The 15,363-nt window shown below is 41.2% G+C and overlaps 1 protein-coding gene across 2 annotated transcripts in view; it reads left to right on the forward strand.

Annotated features, from left to right (window-relative positions):
• The window catches only part of ARHGAP31 (Rho GTPase activating protein 31), a 118,735-nt gene that overhangs the window by 72,876 nt on the left and 30,496 nt on the right, over nt 1–15,363 (forward strand). For both annotated transcript variants that reach the window (XM_012463954.2, XM_012463953.2), the window contains exons 4-6: nt 11,109–11,191; nt 12,204–12,311; nt 12,966–13,108. In XM_012463954.2, coding sequence (XP_012319377.2) covers nt 11,109–11,191; nt 12,204–12,311; nt 12,966–13,108 — 334 coding nt within the window. The remainder of the gene's footprint in view (nt 1–11,108; nt 11,192–12,203; nt 12,312–12,965; nt 13,109–15,363) is intronic.

Consider the following 15,363-nt stretch of genomic DNA (forward strand, 5'->3'; position numbering starts at 1 on the left):
ATCTAGTCACTAATAGTGGGAGGGAACATTTCTCATGGCTCCTGTAATAAATTTATTTTGAGTATATGAAAGATTCTTCAATTTGAAATGATACAGGAATAAATGAATGCTATTTCTTAACAATGGACTTGAGCTATAAAATTTTGTTTAGGAGTTTCCAGTGGTACAGGGAAATACTCAAATGACAATTGAAGAAAAACTAAATGCATGACTGTGTATTAAGAAAGGATTTAAAGGAAGGATGTTCAAAAGACTAAGTTATTCTTTTCAGTGATGGGATTACAGATAGTTTTTCCTGCTTCTTTAACTTTCATAATTTTACCCACTAAAAATATATTAGTTTTTAGCAAAAACAACAACAACAAAACAAAACAAAAAATCTTCTGGTTATATATACTTAAAGAATTAAAAAAAGGAAAAAACAAAATTAAAAATGGGGAGAGGGAAATGAAGACAAAAAAAGAAAAACAAACAAAAACTAGTCCAAAGCACATAAAAAAAAACCTGGGCATAAATGTTGACCACTAGCGAAGCCAACATGTACCAGCTGGTATAGAGTTGTCATTGGTTGAGCCCAGGAGGCAGAGATTGCAGTGAGCTGAGATCTTGCCATTGTACTCCAGCCTGGGCGACAAAGTGAGTTGTCATTGGTTAGGGGACCCCTCTCGGTCAGATCTAAGGCAGAAGGTAAAGTAGCCTCCAATCTACGTGGCTAAGTTGTAAATAATTTCCGCCCCTACCCATGGGACCACAGAAGAGTCTTTCCTAGGAACCAAGAGGAAAGGTGTGAGCTTCACGTGGGTCTGTCAGATTATAATCACTTTCACCATACGTAAGCATTTTGTCACTTTAAGAGTAAGCCTATTTAATAAAAGGCATTATGAAAAATGAAGGAAAGTAGAAAGGAACCATTGGTCTGTCCCTTAAAGACCAAAGACAATTACAGTTAACATACTGTGGGTATTTCCTTCCATCTTTATTCTTTTCATAGTGTTTTTGTTGTGGTTTGTGTTTTGTTTTCCAAAATCAAAATAAAATTTTATTGCAAAAATTAAAGCAATACAGAAAAGTATAAAGGAGAAAGTATAAATCACAAATCACTTGAAATTCCACACCCTAGGCATATTTGCTATTAACAGATCTAACAAATATTAACTATATCTGTAGTAACAGACGTTAACAGATCTTACCACACACACACAAACACAGACACACACACACACACTCTCACTCCTCAGCACTACATATAGGTGTTTGGGATGCTTTTAATTCAACAGTGTGACCCTCTTTGTGTGTTAAGAAATATATGAAGACACTATGTTTACAGCACATTCTCTCATACGTGCCTTGATTTCTGAAACCAAGCTCCTACTGATGGACATTTAGGTTTTTCGTTCCTCAACATGTTGCTTTTATAAACATTATAATACACATTTTTCACATATATTTTTACACTACTTTTGTTTGTTTATATCCTTAGGGAAGAATCATTGAAGTAAATTTGCTGAGTAAAAGTTCTTGTTTAAAATTTTGTCACATATTGCCAGTCTGCCTCCAGAAAGACAAGGAATGCTCTTTTCCCTGCAGACTTCCCAACCCTGGGTATTTCCAGTTGGCTAAATTATTTGTCAGTCTGAATCAACTAAAATAATACTTTATTGTTGCTTTAATTTGTGTGTAAGACTTTATTGTTTCCAATATAGTCACAATCCTCTTATCAGTACAATATTATCATCTTTGAATATGACAGAATAGAATATCATTGTGATGAACTGAATGAGTTTAATTTCTTTTAACTAATATCTCACTCTATTATAGTTGGGGATAGATATGAATTCTTCATCTAGGAACTTTAGAAATACAGTTCCTCCTTAGCTCTTATCTACAGGCTTAGAATGAAACCTTATTTCTCTCTCCCCTCCTGTTCTCTGATATTGCTAATCATTCTGTTTTCTCACAGCAACTGAAAAATACCAAGGCAACTTGTCAACCTGCCATCGGATTTGAAGGAAATCTGACATTGTATTGAAACAGTTTATTGACACTAAAAAACGGGCGTTTTGTTATGACAACTAATTCTATATACATAGGACCTAGTGAAGTTAACTATGTTGGAGAATGTATCATTTAATAGATTTTTTGATCACAGATAATATAAGCAAACCTTTGTATGGAAATAGCTCTTTTACATTGTCACACATTCTCCCTACAGTTTACTTAAACCTACTTATACAGCTAAAGTAGAATAATACGTTTGTTTGTTTGTTTTTATTTTGAGACGGAGTCTCGCTCTGTCACCAGACTGGAGTGCAGTGGCACGATCTTAGCTCACTATAACCTCTACCTCCTGAGTTCAAGTGATTCTCCTGCTTCAGCTTCCTGAGTAGCTGGGATCACAGGCGCACGCCAACACACCCAGCTAATTTTTGTATTTTTAGTAAAGATGGGGTTTCATCATGTTGGTCAGGATGGTCTCGATCTCTTGACCTCATGATCTGCCTGCCTTAGCCCCACAAAGTGCTGGGATTACAGGTGTGAGCCACCGCGCCCAGCCCAAAATAATACTTTTTTAAAATTTTTATTTTAGGTTCGGGGTACATGTTCAGGTTTGTTATATAGGTAAACTTGTGTCACAGGTTTGTATAATTATTTTGTCACCCAGGCACTAAGCCTAGTCCCAATCAAGTACTCCCCAATATTTGTTCTTTTCTTTTTGTCCATGTGTTCTCATCATTTAGCTCCCACTTACAAGTGAGAACATGCAGTATTTGGTTTTCTGTTCCTGCATTAGTTTGGTAAGGATATTGGCCCTCAGTTTCATCCATGTTCCTGCAAAGGACATGATCTCATTCTTTTTTATGGCTCTATAGTATTGCATGGTGTGTATGTACCATATTTTCTTTATCCAATCTGCTATTGTTGGGCATTTAGGTTGATTCCATGTCTTTGCTATTGCGAATAGTGCTTCAATGAACATAAGTGTGCATGTATCTTATGGTAGAAAGATGTATGTTCCTTTGGATATATACGCAGTAGAGGGATCACTGGGGTGAGTGATAGTTCTGTTTTTAGCTCTTTGGGGAATTGCCTCACTGCCTTCCACACCAGTTGCATTGATTTACACTGCCAACAGTGTGTAAGTGTTCTCATGTCTCCAGACCTCACCAGTATCTGTTATTTTTGACTTTTTAATAATGGTCATAGAAGAATATCTTAATGGAATGATGAATTAGAAAAAATATTAATGGGCTAATAATGATAATAGATGTCATTAATTGAGTACTTACTATACGATAAACTCATTATAAATATTATTTCATTTAATTCTGAAAATAACCCTTTGAGATAGGTTTTATTGTTTCTTATATAGATCATTAAAATGAGGCTCAGAGTGACTCTTGCCTGGGGTGGTACAGCTAGTAGGTGGAGGTAAAGATTTAGTTCTGTCTCATAACTCCCAAACTACTTAAAAATAGAGTTAATGACACTTAATGAAGGCTTCAGTATTAAATAACTTAATGTGAAATAAAGTAATGAAGGAAAAATGCCATAAACAGTGGCAGGAAAATTGGCTAACTATTGGGAAAGGAGGAAATCAAGTTGTGTCTTTACCATTTAGCAGATTTCAGGGTGGTAAAGGGTTTCCTAGCCATAAAAGCAAAGAAAAAAGTCACAAAAAAACAGACTTTAAAACTGAACTACATATAAACTATTTTTCTTTATAAAAATATATTAACAAAATTAAAAGGCAAACAACTAAATATAATAACTATTTACAATAAAGATGACAGGTGATTAATGTTCTTTAATTATATGGAACACCTAACCTATCAATAAAAAGAAGTAAAACACATAATACCTCACTAAACAAATAAGCAAAGGCTCTCGATAGATAATTTATAAAAAAAGAAATTGAATTCTTTAAAAAGTATCAATGTATTAGAATAATATAGTTGCACATTAAATAATTTTTAATGTTACCATTTCATACTAGCAAGCCTATGGTGAGACTGGCTTTTTTATAGTTTTCTGTTGGAAGTGTAAATTGGTTGGACATCCCCAAAAGTCACATGAAATTACTATCAAGGGTACTAAAATGCTCATATTCCTTAATCCAGTAACTCTATTTCTAGGACTCCACTCTAGAGTAATAATCAGATGTGCACACAAATAATTGATGTACAAGTATGTCCATTGCAATATTATATACAATATCAACATTTTGGAGAGTACATGTGTAACAATAGGAGATGATTTAAATAAATGATAAACCTATCATTGTGAAAACTGTCTAGCTATGAAAAGTCACAGTTTTGCAAAGTGTTTACTGGTCATATGATATGGTTTGGAGGCTTGTCCCCTCTAAATCTCGCGTTGAAATGTAATCCCTAATGTTGGAGGTAGGATCCTGGTGGGAAGTGACTGAATCATGGGGGTTGATTCCTCATGAATGGCATGAATGGCTTAGCATCATCCCCTTGGTGATGAATGAGTTCTCTCCTAGTTCCTGTGAGATCTGGTTAGAGTTTAGGACCTCTCACTTTGCTCTCTCATGCTCACTGTCTCGCATGTAACATCACCTGTTCTTTCTTCGCTTTCCACCATGACTGTTAGCTTCCTGTAGCCCTCACCAGAAGCAGATGCTGGAACCATGTTTGTACAGCCTGTAGAACCATGAACCAATTCAACCTCTTTTCTATATAAATCACCCAGTCTTAGGTATGAGATATGGTTTTGTTCTGTCCCCACACAAATCTCATCTCGAATTGTAATCTCCACGTGTCGACGGAGAGACGTGGGAGTGACGGATCATGGGGGTGGTTTTCCCCATGTTGTTCTCATGATAGTGAACGAGTTCTCACAAGATCCGATGGTTCAAGTGTGTGGCAGTTCCCCCTTAGCTCGCTCGCTCTCTCTGTCCTGCTCTGACGTGGTAAGGCATGTTGCTTCCCCTTCACCTTCTGCCGTGATTATGTTTCCTGAGGCCTCCTAGCCATGCTTTCTGTTAAGCCTGTGGAACTGTGAGTCAATTAAACCTCTTTTATTCAGAAAGTACCCAGTCTCAGGTAGTTCTTATGGCAATGTGAAAAAGGACTAATACAGTATTCCTTTATAGTGACACAAAACCAGAAAAACATGCCATAATATAACGTTAAATGGGGGAAAAAAGTAATATCTGCAACTAAATAGGAAATTAAGCCAGTGTTCACGTTTGGTGCTTGGAGGCCTGATCAAACTGCTTTTTTGTTTTCTTTACCTGTAAGTAGATTAGTAGCAATTATTTCTGGATGATGTGATAAAAGGGGATTTTTTTATTTTCTGCAGATTTCCTACTTTAATTTTGAGTGCATTTATTAGTTTCCTGTTGCTGCTATAACCAGTTTCCATAAACTAGATGACTTAAATAGCAGAAACCTATTCTCCCACAGCTGTGGAGGCCAGCAGTCTGAAATTAGCTTCACTGGGCTGAAGTCAAGGTTTCAGCAGGGCATGCTCTCTCCAGAGGCTCTAGAGGAAAATCTGTTCCTTGCCCCTCCCATCTTCTGATGGCTGCTGATGTTCCTTGGCTTGTTGGTGCATCCTCCCGTCTCTGCCTCCAGGGCCACATTGCCTTTTCTTCTGTCTATGTCAAATCTCCCTCTGCCCCCTCCTATACAGATAACTATGACTGCATTTAGGACGCACCCAGATAATCGAGGATAATCTCCCCACTCAACATCCTCAATTTAACCCATCTACAAAGACTCTTTTCCAAATAAGGTAACACAGGTTCCAGGAATTAGGATTTGATATCTTTGAGAACAATTATTCAACATACTGCATTACATTTCATTTTTATCAGAAAAGAACACCAACATTTATTTTAGGAAACATTTAGTTTTGTTCAGATTGATCCAGCTAACATTATTACACCACAAATAGGAAAAAGTTGCTGACTTGAGATTTTTAGAAGGCCATTTAGAGAGGTGTTAAATTATGTATTTGCCTTTTTCTTTTTTAATTAAACTTTTCACCTGTCAGAATGTATATTTAATTTATACTGAAATAGTACCTTTTTAAATTTTTCAAAATTTATTTATTTTAGAGATGCACTCTTGCTCTGTCCCCTAGTCTGGAGTGCAGTGGTATAATCATAACTCACTGTAACCTCAAACTCTGGGGGTCCAGCAACCCTCCTACTTCAGCCTCCAGAGTAGTTAGGGCTACAGGCATGTGCCATCAAGCCCTGGCCAAAATAATGTTTTTATGTGTTAGTCTCCCTGGGTTAAATCGTAAGCTTCTCAATGACGGGAACTGTGTTTATTTTATTCATTGTCGTACTTACCTGCTCACTGCTGGAAATTTTTGTAACTGTTACTTAGGAAATATTTTCCTACAGGTTTGTTGACTAGCAACTATATTTGAAATGTCACTTAGGGTTGGGCTGAGTGGCTTACCCCGTAATCCCAACACTTTGAGAGGCCGAGGCAGGCAGATCACTTGAGGTCAGGAGTTAGAGATCAGCCTGGCCAACATGGTGAAAACCTCATCTCTACTAAAAATACAAAAATTATGCAGGCATGGTGACATGCACCAGTAATCCCAGCTTCTCGTGATACTAAGGCAGAATTGCTTCAACCTGGAAGGTGGAGGTTGCAGTGAGTCGGGATTGCGCCACTGCACTCCAGCCTGGGCGACAGAATGATACTGTCTCAAAAAAAAAGCAATATCGCTTAAGGCAGACAACTGACACCTTGTAACAGGCAAAGGCAGGCTGGTTGTGAGCTCAAGATGGCTGCAAAAGGGGACAGTAGCCAATTGTCTTGGTTTGCCAGGGACTCTCCCTGTTTCAACACCAAAAATCTCATGTTCCAGGAAAACTCTCAGTCTTGGGCAAACCAGGATATTGTTCATCCTGCCAGGAGCCCAGAGTGAAAAGGAGCTGCCTCTGCAATGCTGGTATTCATCATGATGGGGAATGATCATAGGATGGCAGTGTTCTGGAAGGGTAGTCCAAATATGGCTGTTTAGCATTTTCAAGCACAAAGCAAAATATTGACTCATTCATTTACTCCTTCCATTCAACAGTATTTATTGGGCATCTACTATGTACACTTGGTAGGCACAGTTCTAAGTGCAGAGATTTAATGGTGAACAGAGCAGAGAAAATCCTTGGGCTTGTGAAACTTACATTTTAATGGAAGGGACAGATGATACACAAATGTAAGACATAGATCCATAATAAGAACTATTGATAAGTACTATGAAGAAAAATAATGCAGGGCACAGAAGAGAGAATGATGGGGACTCCTGTTTAAGATAGGATAATCACAGGACTCTTTCTGAGGTGACATTTGAACAGAGGCAAGGATAAAGTGAAGGAACGAATTGTGCAGGTGTCTGAGAAAACAGGGGACCAAGAAGAAACCACAGGCCTTGGGGACAGTGGGGACACACTGAGCTTGCTTAGGGGACATGTGGAGCCCAGTGTGGCCTGCATGGAGCAAGGCAGGTGATGGGAGACGGAGCAGGGGAATTTGCAGATGGACCAGCTCACTTAGGAGTTCTTGCTTCCCCAGGTGTAACAAAGACATAGGTGTAACGGCTATCCTGAAGGACACACAGTGCTTCCTCTGGAGTCTGTAGTTGGAAGGAAGGTTAATTTTCCTTGTACCTGCCCTTGAATACTTTCCTTTTTTAAAAAAAATTATGTGCATGAATTACTTTTTAAAAATCTAGTAAATAGCTTAAAATACCTTAAAATAATAAACATGGTTTGATAATTTTTAAGTAATAAATGAAAAGTTAAAGTTGCAGCTGGGGGTGCTGTTGGAAGGGAGAGCCTCAGACGGTTTGTGTCGGGCCACCCTGGTGACAGGCCTGCCCGGGCAGCAGGACTTGAGCTCAGGGACTGTGGTGGCTTTGAGTAAACAGAAACCCAGAGTGAGGGTCCTACCGCAGAGGACAAGAGCCCAGCCTCTGCCAGCGTCCTCCAAGGGCAGGAAGCTGGCCTTATTGATACTGATTTAGAGAGAACAAATAGTCACAGATTCATCCTAGATCTTCTAAGATTTAACCATTAGCCATCTGGGCCAGCTAATGCTGAGTGAGATTGTCTTATAGGCAAAAAATTAGAGTAGGTAAAATTCCCACTCCCATTCCCCAGTTGCCCAGCTATGGATTCTGTGGTCCTAATGGGAGAACGTAGAGAACCTAAAAATAAGTTTGCAGCAGCCAGGCCCCTCCAGAAGGAAAACATGGATTTAGAAAGCTTCTTGAGAGGTTTGGAGTACGATGGGGAGAGGTTGAAAATAATGAAATAAACGCCAATCCCAAATGGGACCTGCAGGCATCTGGGGATGAGCCTGCCCCGCCTCTTGGAGAACAAAGATGACTAACAGCTTCCTAAAATATTAAAGGAATTTTCCATGAGGGTTGTTAAATTGACCTACACCTTTATTCCTCAGACACATTTTTTAAAGCAGGGTGGGGTTAGTGGTACAATGTTTGTGAAGCATGATTCTGGCTTTGCAGAGAGATGAAGAGAAGCTCCCCACCCCTCCCTGTGTGTGTATAGTAGAACGTGGGAGAGTCCACAGAGCATTCCCGCAGCCCTTCACTCCCCCGGAGCTTATCTCCCTCGGCTCCTTGTGAGGTTCTCACTGCCTTGCAGAGCCACTGTCCTCTCCACAATCCTGTTTTCCAAATGGCAGCCCCAGGGTAGAAAAGGGAGGTGTCAGGATTCTTACTGGAGGCCCTATTCTTGCCCCTACCCTACACCCTACAAATCTCACAAAGCGAGGATTGTGGCAGCGATCTTGCTCAGGCTGGGCCTGTTCTCAGGTTGGCAAACCCACCAGAAGATTGGGACACCTGTGACTGTAATCCTCCCAGTCCCACGTTTCTCCTCACTTCTGCTTCAAATGCAAGACCTCAAGATTTCCACACAGAGAAGTTGGATTGCCTTAAAACATGGTGGGCTTCTGTATATTTGTTTTACTTCAATTAAATAAAAGAGGTAAAAGAGAAAAAACTTGGTGGGCAAAGCCCTGGCCTGATGTCTCACACCTACTGTGCGCCAGGCACTGTTCCGGACGCAGGGATTCATCACATCCCTGCACTCACAGAGCTTATGTTCTAGCAAGGGAGACAGAAAATAAGCAATAACTCCCATAAATAAGTTCATTCTTGTAGTATTGTAATGGCAGGGAGTCCTGTGGGGAGAAAGTGGGAGGGATTGGGAGGCCCAGGCTGGAGCAAGACCTCAGCGGTCTCCTCTGGGTTAAAACAGATCATACTTAGCTGGTGTGTCCTAGGAACTGAAGATGCTGGTAAAGTTAATTCCCTTCCACTTTTCTGTGCCTAAAAATTCTCATTACCAAGAGTATGAAATTCAGTATTTATATGCAATAAGCACACAGCAGCTAAAAACTGAATAGAGGTGAACAACATAAGAAAACCATCACCACAGTTAAGATCTTATTTGGGGTTATATGGCAAGGGGCAATATTTATCAAATTAATTAAGATGTTCCATGATTGTACCTTTCATTATGTATAAATGTAAAGCAAGTTTCTAGCACTGGGAGGAAATACAAGACTGAGTATGAGTAAGTGATGTATGCCTGTGAATTCAAGATTTTTTTTTTTTTTTTTTTTTTTTTTTTTGCGACGGAGTCTTGCTCTGTCGCCAGGCTGGAGTGCAGTGGCATGATCTCAGCTTACTGCAACCTCTGCCTCCGTGATGCAAGCAATTCTCCTGCCTCAGCCTCCCAAGAAGCTGGGATTGCAGACACACACCACCATACCTGGCTAATTTTTTGTATTTTAGTAGAGATGGGATTTTACTATGTTGGCCAGGATGGTCTCAATCTCCTAACCTTGTGATCTGCCTGCCTTGGCATCCCAAAGTGCTGAGATTACAGGCATGAGCGACTGTGCCTGGCCAAATTCAAGATCTTAGAGCCCCTTTTAAAGTATATTTTGATCTAGGTGGGTTACCTAGGTGTGTGCATATGAAAAAACTCATGGAGCTATAGCTTAAGATCTGCACATTTTTAATATACATTAATTATATCTCAGTGAAAAAAGAAAGCAAGCTGTGGTTACCATGGACCATAGACTCAGGCACTGCTCAGATGGTGGCAGTTCATGAGCACTCACACTACAGCGGGAGGGGCCATGAGCAGGACAGATTCTCAGAACAGGGGCACGGGGAAGAGACCAGGGGAATCTGCCCAGTGGTGCCTGCATCCTACAGCAACCCCCAGCAGGCGAGAGACGGATGTGGGCCAGCCTGTAATCACACTGCCTTTATTGCTATTCCTGCCTCTCCTTGAAGGCACCTGGGCTGATGGGGGAACAAAATCCCCACACAGCAAGTAACTGGAGAGCAAGTCTGGGCAAGGCCACCAGCTTTCAGGGACAATGCTCTTATCCCTGCCGAGCAAGGTACCTCTTCCCCGCTTCCTGGCTTCTAGAACAGGCAGCAGCCAAGTCTTTAAGGTCATGGAGTAGTCACGGGCTAGGTGGGGAGTAGCTGTTTGCACCCACAAAGACAGCTGGCTGAGTGGACATGGTACTGCCCTGTCATCTCCATCTCATTCTGTCTCTGTCTCTTTTATTTATTTATTTACTTGGATGTTATTTATTCATTCATTTATTCTTTTAGAGACGGGTGGCACTATGTCACTAGGCTGGATCCAAACTCTTGTGCCCAAGCAATCCTCCCACCTTAGCCTCCTGAGTAGCTAGGATAACAGGCATGCACCACCGTGCTGGGCCTGTCTCTATCTCTTTATCTCTCTGTGTGAATCTCTGTGGCTCTCTGCCCCTGAGACACACCCGAGATTCTGCATGTTCTTACAAGACACCTAGCAACCATCTCAGGATGCCCAGAGTCCCAGGCAGCCCACCGCCCCCTGTGCACACACGGTGAGACCCTGCACATCCAGAACTAACAGAAACTGTAGTGGGTTGCTTGTTTTCATAGTAAAGCATGCTTCTTGGAAGGGTGATCTCTAGGCATGGTTGTGAGGCTGGAGTACGCGGGTTTGAATGATCCCAGCACATGCAGATGGCTGTCCTGCTCTCAAGCGCTCACTGGCTGTTTTGTGTTCTTCTCTACAGGAGGCAGTGTCGCATTGCCCGGAAGAAGGCCAACTGGCCCGAATCCAAAATGTTATCCAGGAGCTTCCCCCATCCCACTATAGGTGAGAATCGTTAGGAAAAGAAACGTGTGGTCTCTCAATGCAATGTAACACCAAATAGGCTGGCATCATGAAAAGGAGCCAATGTAGTGGACAGTAGCCAGTTTAGGCTTTCTCGAGGGCATTTTGAAGTTGGTGAACAGGTCACTATTATCGAAGTGAGTTAGTGCCTGACCAGGGCCATTGGCAGCAAGGAGCAGCCTGTCTCCAAGTCACCTGCAGAACACCCCTCAGAATCCCTCAGGAAGTCATTCCATTGATGCATACAAGTCATTCCAATGATGCATACTAGCCTCTTGGTGGCATTCTTGGTTCGTACCCAGATTTGTAGCATAACCAACTCTATGGCAACCAAGATAGCTTTTCAGCAGGGGTTGGCCATGGGCTCTTGAGCACTGGCTGATTGATCTGTTTGCTCATCAGTACCATCCCCTACATCATCCCATCCTTTCATTTCATTCTCACAGTTTAGCCCGTAATTTTGCCACCTTTCCCAGTGTTCCTGATGCCTGCCCATCTTTTACAAAGGGGCAGATTTTGATGTGGTATAAGAAAGACCTTCGTAGCAATAATAAATCTTGTTTATCCATGAAATTAGCTCCCTAACAAGTACCAAGATCCCTGTAGCTGGAAGAATTTTTATGAAAACGAGCCTAGATAAGAGCCTATTTCAAAACTGCATGGAGGCCGTCCTGCCCTTCTGGAAAGGAGGAACAAATGGCCACTAAGAGCCTCCAGGCTCTGAGGTGCTGTGACTCCCTGGTTCTGTCTCTGGCTAGTGCTCCACAGTCCTCTGCTTACATCTGAAAAGATGGACCCCCTTCCCCACCCTGGGCCAGTGTGCCTAGGCCCAAGAAAATTACTTCCATCAATCTTGACATCTTCCCAATATTCCTTCAAAATTCATAAGATAGAAATATGTAGAGTCTCTTAAATCCAAACTTAGAAATTATCTCCACATGTTGGGCTTCGCACAGTCACTGAAGTTTCTTTGTCAAAAAACAAACCATTCTAGGACCTTGGAATACCTGATTCGACACCTGGCCCACATTGCCTCCTTCAGCAGCAAGACCAACATGCACGCCCGGAACCTGGCCCTGGTGTGGGCGCCAAACCTCCTCAGGTAACCACTGCACCCTCCCCGTGTCACCACCCTAGGGGGCTCAGAGCAGCCCCTGACTGAAATGAAGATGGGATTCTTCAGAATTGAAGCCCCTTTAAGGCAAATCTGTGGCTGAGTGGTCATTATAGCACATATGAATGAAAGGTGATTTAGGTGATAATAGCCTAAGCTTTCTCCCTGCTAACTTGGAAACTCTGAGTTCCAAAGACATTGTTGGCTATAGCTACCATATGGCGGAAGTTAGGGGTCTGTATGTTACAATTTCTTGAAAACGCCTTTCTTGTCTTAGGGGCTCACTGGCTTGTTTTGGTGGAGTCACAGCTGGCTGCAACCTGAATCAGCTGCTTCATATGATTTCATAAATGATCACATTTCAGTTAGGGGGAATGGAAAGCATATATGCAGAAAACAAAAGTCAATCTCTGTATGTTTACAGGGTAGTGTTTATAGTATTGCAATGTAGAGTGCCTGGTAACTGTTTCAAATTTGTTCAGTTTATTAGGCTTCACAGCCTTTGGAGAGTTCCTTTCATTGGCTTAGTTAAAATATTCTATAAACTGTATCAATTTAGGTGCAAAAGGCCAACTGGCTCCCCTTGCTGCTTCAGGTTGTCAGGCAAACTCACTCACTGAATGTGCTTCTTCCACACTGTAGGTCTAAAGAAATCGAAGCCACTGGTTGCAATGGAGATGCAGCCTTCCTTGCAGTCCGGGTCCAGCAGGTGGTGATTGAGTTCATACTGAATCATGTCGATCAAATCTTTAACAACGGTGCACGTGGGTCTCTGGAGAATGATGGTAAGGACTCCTCCTAGCATACACACCACCAGCCTCTTCTTCTTTCTTGCAACTAGTAGAGGGACTCAACAGTAAGTGAGGATGGGCTCAGTTCTAGCCCTGAGCGTTGGCTGTGTGTATGCTGACTGCTGTGTCTCAGTATCTGAGGACCATGCGTATGTACATCTGAATGTGTGAAGTGAAGCTATAGTGTATTTGCATGTGGCTTTAGCATGTTTCTAATCAGTTACATACATGGCCTATCCTGTGAATGTGGTATGGCAAAATAGAGCTGGAATAATGTTCTACTAGTTTTAGTGAGTTCTTAAACTCTGAGTTATTCTCTAAAAGAGGTACTGCTGGCATTCTCCTTGACTATTAGATTTCATCTTTACTTCCAGTGTATTTCACAAGACCTTTATACTTTCACCTTCAAGTCTTAGAGGAACAAGTTAAGAGGCAGCGTGTTCATGCTCACATGTATATTTAGAATGCATTCTCTTCTCAAGAATTTCTTGAGTGCTGACTTCATTCTGCACTGCATAGTCAGTAGGCATACAAAAATGAGTGTGTTTGTGGGTATCTTGTAATGAACATAATGAGCCCTAGGAGTGGATTAAACTCCCGTGAACCCAGTTGGTAAAAAACAAAAATCTAGCTGACCAGTTAGCCTGGTGTATGACAGTGATTTTTCCAACATTAGAGTGTAAATCAGAGTTACCTGATGAGCTTGTTAAACCAGTGTTTCTGGACTTCATCCCCAGAATTTCTAGTTTAATATGTTTGGAGTAGGGCTGATAATTTGCATTTCTAACAAGTTTCCAGGTGATGCTGATGCTGCTCTTCAGGTCCACACCTGGAGAATCACTGGTGTATAATAACCATATCTGCAAAATATTTTTTAGCTGATCAAAGAACTCCTTTCCAGTTCATCTAGTATTTTGGAAGAACCAGTTATCAGAATAATCTGTTGCAATTAGTATCAAATTTTGATCCCTACCCTGTCCTCTGTGTAGTTTATGACCATTTAAAAAATTATTTTTATTGAGATAAAATTTACACAACATAAAATTCATTACTTTAGCCATGTTAATGTGTAAAATTCAGTCATTTTTAGTATATTCACAGAATTGTACAACCATTATCACTGTCTAATACCAAAATAATTTCATCAGTCCAAAAAGAAACCTGTCTTGATCTGTTTTGTGCTGCTATAACAGAATTCCATAGACTGGGTAATTTGCAATGAAAAGGAATTGATTTCTCATGGTTCCAGAGGCTGGGAAGTCCAGAAGCAAGGGGCTAGCATCTGGTGAAGGCCTTATCCTCTTGCTGAATCCTCCTATGGTGGAAGACAGAAAGTCAAGAGAGTGTGAGGGAGGGGGCTGAACTTGCTTTTATAACAAACCCACTACTACAAAAATGAACCCATTCCTGCTATAATGACGTTAATCCATTTAGAAGGGCAGATCCCTCATGACCTAATCACCTCATAAAGGTCCCACCTCACAACAGTGTTGCATTGCGGATCAAGTTCCCAGCACATGAACTCTGGGGGACACATTTAAACCGTAACAAACCCCATACTCATTAAGCAATCACTCTACATATTCCCCTCCCCAAAGGCCCTGGCAACCACTAATCTACTTTCTGTTTGTATCGATTTGCCTATTCTGTACATTTCATATAAATGGAATCATGCAATATATGGTGTTTTGTGACTTTTTTTTTTTTTTTTTTTGGGACGGAGTCCCACTCTGTTGCCCAGGCTGGAGTGCAGTGGCATGATCCCAGCTCGCTGCAACCTCTGCCTCCCAGGTTCAAGCCATTCTCCTGCCTCAGCCTCCTGAGTAGCTGGGATTACAGGTGCCCACCAGCACACTTGGCTAATTTTTTTTTTTTTTTTTTTTTTTGCATTTATAGTAGAGAAGGGATTTCACCATGTTGGCCAGGCTGGTCTCAAACTCCTGACTTCAAGTGATCTGCCTGCCTTGGCCTCCCAAAGCGCTAGGATTACAGGTGTGAGCCACACACCTGGCCAACTGTTCGTTTTTTGTTTTGTTTTGATTTCATTTGTTTGCTTAGCATATGTTTTCAAGGTTTGCTCATGTTGTTGTATATATCAGTACTTCATTCCTTCTTATGGCTGAATAATGTTCTATTGTATAGATATACCACATTTTTATCCATTCCTTAGTTTGTGTTATTTCTACTTTGTGTGATTATGTATAATGCTGCTGTGAACTGTCACATACAAGTTTGAACATATGTTTTCA

This window comes from Aotus nancymaae, unplaced genomic scaffold (genome assembly GCF_030222135.1).
Source record: "Aotus nancymaae isolate 86718 unplaced genomic scaffold, 86718_ANA_hifiasm-v0.15.2.pri h1tg000011l, whole genome shotgun sequence".
Lineage (NCBI taxonomy): Eukaryota > Metazoa > Chordata > Mammalia > Primates > Aotidae > Aotus > Aotus nancymaae.